We start from the raw sequence: 11447 nt of genomic DNA on the forward strand, positions 1-11447 counted from the left end.
CACCTGGGCGCCGCCGTGGGCGGGGCGGGCGAGGAGCCAATGGGGAGGTCCAGGGGAGAGGCTCTGCGTAGGTGGCTAATGGGCGTAGGCGCGGGGTGGGCGGGGCGCGCGGCGCAGCCAATGGGAGCGCGTGGGGCGGGGCGCGCGGGCGGCGAGCCAATGGGGCGGCGGGCCGGGGCGCTCCCGCGGCGCTGGAGGCGGCAGGTTGCGGCGGCGCCCGGAGCTTGGCAGCAGCCAGTCCGCGTCCGCATTCCGAAGGCCGGTGAGCGTCCAGGTGAGCCGCGCCGAGTTCCGGGGACTTCGCGGCGCAGGGCGCGGCCCTGGGTTGCGACTCAGACGGAGGGGCGCGAGCCGGGCCGGCGAGGGGGCCACGCCGCACCTGCACCCGCTGCGAGCGGGGACCGCGGCCTCGCCGCGAGCGCGGAGCCGCGCGGTAGCAGGGCGGGGCCGCCAGCGCCGGGTGCGGCGGGTCTGCGGTGCCGAGGGCTGCGCGCGGACGCCCCGCGGGAGGGGCTGTGCCCTTCAAGCCGGGTGGCCGCGTCTGGTTAATGATTTGCTTGGTTCCGGGAGTGGGGCCGGCCGAGAGCAGGCTGGGAAGTGGGGCAGCCTCCGAGCGCTGAGGGAGGGCCCTCTGGTTCCCTCTCTAGGGGGGCACTGGCCTTTGCTTCCCCACCCCCAGGAATGTGCGGCCTCCGTGTGGGGCTGCGCACCAGATGCCGAGGGGCAGCAGTCCCGAGCCAGTTCCGGGGTGCGGGGCAGGCCTGAGGAGGAAAAGCTGGCCAAGCTGTGTGTTGGGGCCAGGCGGGACCTGACCCCGTGGCCCTTGCCCTCGCTGCAGGACAGGCATGCTCTCAGGACTGGCGGCCATGGAGCTGAAGGTGTGGGTGGACGGCATCCAGCGCGTGGTTTGTGGGGTTTCAGAGCAGACCACCTGTCAAGAAGTGGTCATTGCACTAGCCCAAGCCATAGGTGAGTTCCCTGAAGCACGGATGGGCCCAGCAGGTGTGCCTGCAGTGGGACCTGGCCTCTGGGCCCCATCTGGCCCCCAGGAGGGTGGGGCTGTTGCTGGTCCCTCTTGCCTTTCCCCAGCTGCTCAAGCCAGATAGACTGAAGGTAAGAGACGTGGGCTGACTGACCCCTCTCCCCGACTCCAGGCCAGACAGGCCGCTTTGTGCTTGTGCAGCGCCTCAGAGAGAAGGAACGGCAGCTGCTACCCCAGGAATGCCCTGTGGGCGCCCAAGCAACCTGCGGACAGTTTGCCAGTGATGTCCAGTTTGTCCTGAGGCGGACAGGACCCAGCCTTGCTGGGAGGCCCTCCTCGGACAGCTGCCCTCCCCCTGAGCGCTGCCCCATCCGAGCCAGCCTTCCCCCAAAGCCTCGACCAGCACTGGACTGTGAGCCCTGCAAAGCACTGACCTTCAGCCTGGGGTGCCCTGGGCAGGCCCCCGGCCCTGTGCCACCCGAGCCTCTAGCTCCTGTAGCGCCGGTGCCAGGCTGCTGTGCAGACCTGCAGGGCCTGGAGCGAAGGGTGCGCAGGAACGCAGCAGAGCTGGGCCAGGAGGCCTTCTGGGAGCAGGAGCTGCGGCGGGAGCAGGCCCGGGAGCGTGAGGCACAGGCCCGCCTGCACGCACTGAGCGCAGCTACGGCTGAGCACGCGGCGAGACTGCAGGCCCTGGACGCCCAGGCCCGCGCCCTGGAGGCCGAGTTACACCTGGCTGCAGAGGCCCCTAGGTCCCCCTCGCCCACAGCGTCTGTGGCTGAACGCCTGCGCCAGGACCTGGCTGCCCAGGAGCGGCAAAGCATGGAGGTGCAGGGCAGTCTCGCCCTGGTGGGCCGGGCTCTGGAGGCTGCCGAGCATGCCCTGCAGGTGAGCCCACAGGACCTGCACCCTGGTGCAGGGGGGTGGGGAGGGGGGGCATGGGTGTTGGTTTCAGAATCAGAATCAGAGCCTGAGGGTCCTGTGTGCCCTAGGCCCAGGCCCAGGAGCTGGAGGAGCTGAACCGGGAGCTGCGTCAGTGCAACCTGCAACAGTTCATCCAGCAGACGGGCGCAGCGCTGCCCCCGCCCCCACGGCCCGACGGGGACCCCGCTGGCACTCAGGTCAGAGCAGTTCTGGAGGGAGGCCAGGTCAGTGGGGGGCCCGCCCAGCCCCAAGCTGACCTGCTTTTCCCACAGGATCTTCTGCCTCCAGCCAGAGAAGAGCCCCTCATGGGAGGCCCCCGGAGTCCGGCCCTTGTGTCCAGCCTGAGCCCAGAGAGTATGTCTGTCTCCCCCGTCTGGATGGGATAAGGTCCTCCAGTGACCCCCTCAGGCCTCTCAAGTCTGTGTCCTCCCCACAGTTGCCCCCATGAGGCAGAACTCCTTGAGGTAGCAGCTCTCACCCCAGAGTGGACGTCCACAGCCAAGGCCTGCCCAGCCTGGATGACAGAGGCGAGCCCGTGGTCACAGAGGACTCCTTCCACCGTGCAGTGGGAAGCCCTGGAACCTGGAGCCTGAGATGGGACACCTTGGAGCCCTAGGATTCTTGCCGCAGGGTGCACAGAAAGGCTGAAAACTCTTGTCCTAGTCTTTATTAAATCTGCCAAGACCCTGGAGAAGCTAGGGGCATGGCCAGCCCTGAGATCATAGCCTCCAAAGGCCACAGCTCTTTGTTGGGGACAGGAGGTGCACAGACCCTGTGTTCAACCTATGGGTATGTGCTTACATGTGGGAGGTATCCTTGCCCACATCCATGTGTACACTGGCTCCCTACCCCACCATTAAAACCTCAATAAACTGCCTCCCATGGCTTGAGCGTGTCTTGAGGCTGCACTGGGCAAGGTCTGCAGGGTCTCTGAGTAGTCCCCTGAGCTGCCTGGGGCTAGCCATAGTTAAGGGTCCTGAAATGGAGCTCTCCCAGGGACCCGTGGTTATTTAATCCAAAGTTGGAGCTGTATCCACCCACCCCTGGGGAGTGGCCTCTCCTTGTTGGGGGCAGGGTAGCTTCTCTCCTTGGCAGCCTGGGGTTGGATGGTCTGGGGGCCTGAAGTAGCCTGGGCACTGAAGTTTCTGTCTAGATCCCTCCCTCGCCTGACTTCCCTGTCTGGTCTGCTCCCCACCAGCAGCAAGAAGCACTGCGCCCTCTGGGGTGGCTCCTGGATATGAGGATTCAAGGACACACCAGACCCGTCCATCAGGTTTCCTGAGCCTGAGAGCTTGCGGGGGCAGGACTCCTGGGTCTGCCAGGCCCCAGGAGCTTTGCTGACCCCTGGAGGGTGTGCCGCGCTGCCTTCCAACACCCCACCTCCTCACCCCAGCTGGGCATGGAGCTTCAGCCACATGCCTGCAGCCTTGAAATTGGGGCAGGGTGAGGTCTGAACCACAGCCCTGGTCTGGGGTGGGCCACAGGCTCCCAGCTCTTGAGTTGCAGTCGGGAGAGGCGAGCTCTGTGCCAGCCAGAACCTGGGGGGCTCCAAGACCTGGGTGCAACCACGCACGTTGAGGAACAGAGGACAGGACAGCCTAGATCACAGGGGTCTTCCCGCTTAGTGTGGGGGTGGGCAACTTTGGGGAAGACTCACCCTTCTCCTGGCGTGGCCCATGAGCTGGGCCTGGCGTTCCCTGCCTCCTTGGGGGCAGACTGTAGGGGACGTGAAGTCCTGAGTGCAAGGAAACCACCAAGCGCCTGGCTTGTGGGGGGAACCAGGAGCAGGCCCTTCCTACTTGAGCTGGAGCAGGGTCGGGAGTGGCTGTACAGGCCTGGTGGTGAAAAGGATCTGGCCCGTTTCCTCTTTGGAGCCCCCAGCCCATTCCCATGCCTGTCCACACTCCTGCCTGACCTGTGACTCTCCTTAGGGTCAAGCACAGGCCATACGAGGTGCAGCCCTGACCACATGGGCTGGTCAGGCCTCATGCTAGGTGGGAGGACTGGGCACTGTCAAGGGGCCTGCTCCCTTCACCTGGATCCCCGACCTGTGTCCACAGGGTTGGGTGGGCCTCCAGGCACAAGCCCTGAGCCTTAGTGCCCTTTCACCTCCCAAGCTGAGCACACAGGCCAGCAGGGCACAAGGCCAGATGCCATCCAGGCACTCCCCTATACACCCAGGGGTCAGGGGAGGACCAGCCTATGCCCTGCCCGTGTCCTGCGCATCCCCACTCCTCAGAGGACAGCAGGCACAGACCTGGGTGGGCTTGTGCCCCTGGTCTCCTGTCTGTTTTCAGGGAACACCCATTCCTTCTGAAGTCACTGCCAGGGACCTGTCCCTGGTACAAGGTTGCCTCTGGGGATGCTGAGAGCTGTCTTCTCCAGCTTAAAGGGGGTCCTTAGGCAACCCACACATTCCTGGGTGGGAAAGGGGCAGAACCTTCTCCAAGTGAACAAAACCCCACATCCCCCCAAGTTGCCTGAAGTGCTTCAGATCACTAAGCAAATTTTTGAGTTGCTGAAAGGTTTACTTTTGAGTTTTAAACTGTACTTTGAAAACTACAATGTGAGGTGTGCTGAGGGGAGGAAAGGCCAGTGGTCGTTCAGTTGCTCAGTCATGTCCAAATCTCTGTGACCCCCATGAACCACAGCACGCCAGGCTTCCCTGTCCTTCACCGCCTCCTGGAGCTTGCTCAAATTTATGTCCATTGAGTCGCTGATGCCATCCAACCATCTCATCCTCTGTCTCCCTCTTCTTTAGCTCCCCTCAAGCCGGGGGAAGGCAGGGCAGGACGCTGCATGGTGTGAGTACAGGGCCGCCCTCCTTGGGGTTGCTCTGAGGGCAGACTGTGTTGTGGGGAAAGGCACCGGTGCCCTGCCTGGCCTCAGATTCCTGCTTGACCCTCCAGGGGCTGGTTCACAGAGGGTCGCGGGCCAGTGGCAGCAAATCCGCACCGTTGGTTCTCAACCCCAAAGCTGCTGACAGCCTCCCTGCCACCTGCAGAGCCTGGCCTGCCAAGCCTGCTGGGTATGACACTCAGCACACCATATCAACCGCTAACTAGGGTAGGGTCCCTCCTGAGGGGCGTCCATGTCCACACGAGGGCCCAACTAAGCAGGCCTCCCCTCCAGACTGCCTGGGAGAGGGGACAAGCCTGCCGCTGCGGCATCTGCAGGCCCAGAGGCTGCTCTGGGCCTGCTCCACAACCACAAGACTTTCACGGTGAACTTAGGAACACCCAACAGGGAAGACAGGCCTCCAGGAACCCACACCCCTTGGGAGGGCGTGTCTGTGGGCACCGCGAATGCGTCTTCACAGTCGTGACTCCCTTAGTGGCCTCGCTGACATGGCAGAGGGCACAGGAAAGCCAAATCTGCCACTATCTTCCTCAAGAAAGTTCCCGGAGGTGGCCCTCAAGAGGCTAGTTCAGGAGGTCCTGTCCTGAAGTCCAAGGGTCGAACAATGACACTGGTGTCTGCTCAGGGCTGCCTTCGGCTTGGCAACATCAGGAAGACGGTCGCAGGAGCCCTGCACACCTTGGCACCCTGAGACACACAAGGAGAAGAGAGTTCCCTCCAAGAGGGCATCTGGTCCGGCCTGTGGCCCCCGCATGCAAAGGGCAGCAAAGGCCTCTGAATGTCCCCCGTTTTCCCCACCTGGCCACAGACTGGCGGACCTAGTCCGTGCAGCGCCCTCGCCTACCACCGGCCATGGCACGCTCCCTCTGACCCGACGTGGCCGTCCCCTGCCCCACAGGGTCACAGAGGGGGCGGGGCGGTCGCGCTGCCCAGGGACAGATCAGCCGCTGTCACACGCACAGTGGGTCCGGAGCAGCGCAGTGTGCGGTGGGCAGTGGCTGCCCTGCGCCTGGAGGGACCGCCGTGCAGGCGGAAGAGTCGTCCCCCACCCAGGAACCCCGCCTCCGCTCCCGTCCAACTTGGCGGTCCGAGCCCGCAGCCCCTGCCCGACCCAAGTTCCCGCCCACGAGCCTAGGACCCTTCGCGCGTCACCTGCGACCCTGCGCGGGGCCGTCGCCCGCTCTCTGCCCAACTTCGGCGGCGGCAGCGGCCCCCTCGCGCCCCCGCCAGTCCGGAACCCCGCGCCCGGCCCGTATGCAAATGCCCAGGTCTCGCGGCCAATGGTCGCCCGAGCCGGGCCCGCCCTGCCGCGCCGCAGCCAGTGGACGCGAGCCGGGGACGGGACGCCTCGCCCACCGCCGAGCGGCCCCTCGCGGGCGAGGCCGGCGCGTTCCTTTCCGCACGTCGGCCTCGGGGCGGGGCCGCCACCTGCCGGGCGGGGCTTGCGACGCCGGGAGGCTGCCAGGCGCGGGACGGCTCCCCCGCCGGCGGGTGGTACGACCCGAGGCGCTCCCCCGCCGGCCCAGGGTGGAACGGCCCGGGCGCCTAGGCACACCCCGCCCCGAGTCCCCAGCGAGCTGGGCACCTCCTTGGATCGCCGGGCTCCAGCACACGTAGCACAGGCGGTGCGCTGGCGACCACCTAGTGCACGCGCCTCCTGCACCCACTCCGGGGCACTCTGCCTGTGGGGGAGGGGGCTCCGGCTCTGCCTGGTTTGTGAACTCCCGGTCCCTCGTCGTGAGGGCCCACTGTACGGGGCGCAGGGCCCTGGGCGGCTTGGCCCCGTCCTCTGCCCCGTTCTGTCTGGGCATTAGAAAGGTAGAAACCAAGGGAACGGACCGTTTCAGCCCTGGAGTCAATCCTTCCTGGTGGAGCCCGAAGGAGGCAGCCGGGGGAAGCGTGGTCCTGGGCCGGGCTCTTCACACTCCCTTCTCAGCCACTCGGAGGCAGAATCATGGGTCATTGGAATCCCTAGTCAGGCAGAAAGGTGCCCGGTCCCCTTTTGTTCTCCACTGTCCAGTCTGGAGAGTTAGGGCTGGGGTTCCCCTCCAAAGCAAGAGCTCCCCGGTATCTCCGCAGCCTCAGCCACCTGGCTTTCTCCTGCAGCCCTCCTGCCCCCAGCTCACCGCCCTACCCCTCGCCCTCTCGGATTCACAGAGGCCTGGGGTGGACCCACCAGCAGCCACAAACCGTCAGGGTCCCTCCTCCCCCTTCCCACCGTCCGGGCCATTTCACTTCTTCCTTCAAATCCGTTGCCCAGGTGGATAAGTGCAGGGCTCCGGCGAGGTGTCTGACCCTGCCTGGGACCTCAGGAGTATGAAACCTGAGTACTGGAATTCAAGTGCAGGGTATAGTGGGGGGTGGCCCCCTGTGGGTGGGGAAGGAGCGAGGAGCCTGATTGGTTCTGTTGGAGGTCAGCAAGGCCTGGACTGTGTGGATCTGGAAGGAACCCTTAGGAACCTGTGGGATCCCTGAGGAGGCTCACGGCTTTGGGACAGGGCGTGACTGGGGACAGGCAGACAGGCAGAGGCTTGGAGGGGAGAAGCCTGGGGTTCTGGGACAGGGACAGGCCGGAAGTCAGGGTGACTCCGAGTTCCTGCCTCACCCTGCTGGTCTGACCCCCCAGCCGTGTCCCCTCCAGTCCTGCTGGCTCCCTTACTACCCTCTACAGTAGGTTGAATGGTGCTCCCTCAAAAAAAAAAAAAAAAACACGTTATATTCAGGGGATTGTTACCCTGCTTGGAAAAAGGGACTTCGCGGCTTGATGAGGTCATCCCAGGTTATCTGAGTGGGCCCTAAATCCAATGCCAAGTGTGCTCTGAAGAGATAGAAAGGTGCACACACCCAGGGAGGAAGGCAACACATAGTGCTGAGGCAGAGGTTGCCATTAGCCGAGGAGGCCTGAAGCACCAAAACCCAGAAGTGGCAAGAAAGGATTCTCTCAACAGATTTCAGAGAAAGCACAGGTGTCAACCTAGATTTTGGACTTCTGGTGCTCGGGACTGAGAGAGAAAAAATCTGTGCTCTGGGACACTGATACCCTTGCCTTCCTATGTCAGGGATTGTAGCCCTGCCTGTCTCCTCCCCCCGCTCTGGCCCTATGTGTTCATGCAGGTTTGATGGCAGGCGAAAGGGCTGGCCCAGGCTGGACAGAACCAAGGCAACTCCTCGTCCAGCTCTGCCCTCCTGCATGCATGAGGAGAGCAGGGTGTATCCCGTGTTTGGGCCTGCCTGGGCCTTGAGGAGCAGGAGCACGGTGTGCCAGTGAACACCAGGGAACCAATGAGGGCTGCAGGGTATAGTTTTCTCAAAGGACACAGGGACAATGCTGATGGTGGGAAGGGGTCCACCTGCATGTAGGAGTGTGAGTTATGCGTATCAGCATGGAAGAAGGTACATCAGTAGGTGGAAGGACAAACATGTGCCTATGTTCTCACCTTGGCCCAGTTTGGGACCAGACTGGTGGTTCTGGGCAGTTTCATGGGGACACAGTTCAAGTGTGAGCAAAGCCTGGCATGGCTGGGTGGGCTGTACGCCACCCAGAGATGCCTGCTGAGGACCTGTCACATCTCATCACGGGTGCATGTTTATTATGGATGACAATTTTCCAGCAGCTTCCAACAGCTGCAGATGAAGGTGGGAGGGGCTGGTCCCACTCCAAGGGGGCTCTAAGTTGGCCACAGCTGCTTGTCCAACTCCTTCCCTGGAGCTTTAGTGGCATGCTCCCACCCCCATTTGGGACCCTCTTGTGGGTGGTGGTCTTTGGCAGCTAAGTGTGTGTAGAAGGGCCCACACTTGCCAAGAGTAAGCTAAGGAGGAGGGGGAGGTGTCTGATGCAGGGCATTTACTTTGCTGGCCCCCGTCCAAAGTTCTGTTCCTGTACTCACCCATCCGGCCCTCAACATCTCTATTGTATAGGTAAAGAGGCACAGAGGGGTTGAGAAACGCTCCCAAAGTCATGCCATCCATACTTAAGCAGAGAGCCAAAGTATCCTGGGGCTTCCCTGGTGGCTCAGTGGTAAAGAATCCACCTGCCAATGCAGGGGTCATGGGTTCAATTCCTAGTCTGGGAAGATCCCATGTGCTGAGGACCAACTAAGTTCATGCACCACAGTACTAAGTCTGTGCTCTAGAGTCCAGGAGCCACAACTACTGAAGCCGGAATGCTCTAGAGTCTGTGCTTTCCAAGAGAAGCCACTCTAATGAAAAGCTTGCCTACCACAACCAAGAGCAGCCCCACTTGCCACAGCTAGAGAATGCCCACGTGCAGCAACAAAGACCCCACACGACCATAAATAAAGAACTAACTTTCAAAAAGTGTCCTGTGTTTGGGTACATGGCTGGGGTGACACCCAAGAGGTACTATGCTATGCCAGGCACACACACACACACAGACATACACATACACCCTCCCACACACACACTCCCCCCCCACACACACACTCCCCCACACACATACACACACACACTCCCCCCACATACACACACTCCCCCTACACACACACACACACACACACACTCCCCCTACACACACACACACACACTCCCCCCTACACACACAAACACATATACACACACACATACATACTCACACACACACACATATACACACACACATTCCCCCCCACACACACTCCCACACACACACACATACACACACACACACTCCCCCCCACATACACACACACATATATACACACACACTCCCCCTACATACACACTCACACACTCCCAGACACACACACATTCCCCCCCCCACACACATATACACACATACACACTCCCCCCCCACATACACACACACACACACATTCCCCCCCCACACACACACATATACACACACACACTCCCACACACACACACGCACAACCACACACACAGACACAAACACGCACTCCCACACACACTCATACACACAGACACATACACACTCCCACACACACACGCACACTCCCACACACAGACACACACACACACACACACACTCCACAGAGAAGATTCGCTCCAGAGGCCCTCACCTTTCTGGCACCATTCATTCTTCCTCTCTGCAAAGACCTTTCCAGAGCCTGTAAACACATGGGTTATTTTTCCCATAAACAGAAAAACAAAACAACCCTCTCAGCGGGCTCCTTCTCCACTGCTCCACTTTCGTTTACCTGCTTGGTGCTCCCTGGCGATGATCGGTCGGCTTGGCTTCTCCTTGAACCCCTCCAGCTGCCCCCCAGCACTGGTATCCTCTGGGTCACTGGTGACTTCCACCTTGCTCCACCCAGGCATCCCACTTGATGTGCTGCTCCCCCACCCCCCACGCTTCCAGGAACCCTCCTTGGTTTCCCTTTTTACCTGGCATCTCACATCCAACCCCTCAGCTAACCCAACCTCAGTTTTTTTTTTTTTTAATTAAAAAAATTAATTTTTAGTTGGAAAGTAATTACTTTACAATATTGTGTTGGTTTCTGCCATACATCAACATGAATCAGCCATATATATACATATGCCCCTTCTCTCTTGAACCTCTCTCCTCCCACCCCATCCCATCCCACCCCACCTCTCTAGGTTGCCACAGAGCATTGGATCTGAGCTCTGTGTACACACAGCAAATACCCACAGGCTATCTATTTCACCTACGATAATGTATATGTTTCAAAGCTACTCTCTCAGTTAGTCCCACCCTGTCCTCCCCCTACCCGTGTCCGTTAGGTCTGCGTCTCCTTTGCTGCCCTGCAAATAGGTTCATCAGTACCATCCTTCTATAGTCCATGTATATGCATTAATAGATGATATTTATCTTTCTCTTTCTGACTTACTTCAATTCTGCATAATAGGCTCTAGGTTCATCCACCTCATTAGTACTGACTCAGATGCATTAAGGCTGAGTAATATTCCACTGTATACGTATGGACCACTTTTTTTTATCCATTCATCTGTCAAGGGATATCTAGGCTGCTTCCATGTCCTAGCCTCCTAAATAGCATTGGAATGAACATTGGGGTACATGTGTCTTTTTCAGTTATGGTTTCTTCAGGGTATATGCCCAGTAGTGGGGTTGTTGTGTCATATGGTAGTTTTATTCCCAGTTTTTAAAGGAATCGCCACACTATTCTCCATAGTGGCAGTGTCAATTTACCTTCCCACCAGCAGTGCAAGAGGGTTCCCTTTTTTCCACACCCTTACCAGCATTTATTGTTTGTAGATTTTCTGATGATAGCCATTCTGACCAGTGTGAGGTGATACTCCTTTGTAGTTTTTTTTTCCCCCTTTGTAGTTTTGACGTGCATTTTTCTAACAAGGAGTGATGTTGAGCATCTTTTATCCCTTAGGTTCTGCCTTCATAACCTACCAGAAGGGGATCGCTTCCTGCACCTTCGCTTCCCCCAACGGAGCCTACATCTCTGTGGGCCCTGAGGGCTGCAGGGTTACTGAAGTTGCCTTCTTACTGGTCCGCGGCCCGCCCCACCCAGTTCACCCGCAGCCGCCGCCGCCCGGGGCTCTTAGAAGCCAGCGTCTGTCCCCCACCCAGCCCGTGGGGCTCCGCCCTTCTGGGGTCCCGGCAGCTGCCCGCGCGCTCCCCACAGCTGCCCCTTCCGCCAGCACCTATCGGCCAGGTCCCTCCTCACCCACTAACTACCACCGGCGAGTCCTCCTGGCTCCCGAGTCCGGGACTCGGCTCTTCTGTCAGAGCACG

At 60.3% G+C, this 11447-nt stretch overlaps 1 protein-coding gene and 1 long non-coding RNA gene across 2 annotated transcripts; one reads left to right on the forward strand and one right to left on the reverse strand.

The window, feature by feature from the left end:
• Window positions 1-162: 162 nt before the first annotated feature.
• On the forward strand, window positions 163-2793 carry RASSF7 (Ras association domain family member 7). The gene is made up of 6 exons (XM_061156251.1): window positions 163-274; window positions 839-969; window positions 1155-1867; window positions 1972-2100; window positions 2176-2257; window positions 2340-2793. The coding sequence occupies exons 2-6, from the start codon at window positions 846-848 to the stop codon at window positions 2369-2371; spliced, it is 1080 nt and encodes a 359-aa protein (XP_061012234.1). The 5' UTR covers window positions 163-274; window positions 839-845; the 3' UTR covers window positions 2372-2793.
• Window positions 2794-4410: 1617 nt separating this feature from the next.
• On the reverse strand, window positions 4411-6012 carry LOC133065521 (uncharacterized). Its single transcript, XR_009694905.1, has 2 exons — window positions 5915-6012; window positions 4411-5449 (listed from the first exon to the last, which is right to left on the reverse strand). It is a non-coding gene; the product is annotated as an uncharacterized LOC133065521 (long non-coding RNA).
• Window positions 6013-11447: the final 5435 nt, after the last annotated feature.

Source organism: Dama dama, chromosome 2, assembly GCF_033118175.1.
Source record: "Dama dama isolate Ldn47 chromosome 2, ASM3311817v1, whole genome shotgun sequence".
In the NCBI taxonomy this organism is placed as follows: Eukaryota; Metazoa; Chordata; class Mammalia; order Artiodactyla; family Cervidae; genus Dama; species Dama dama.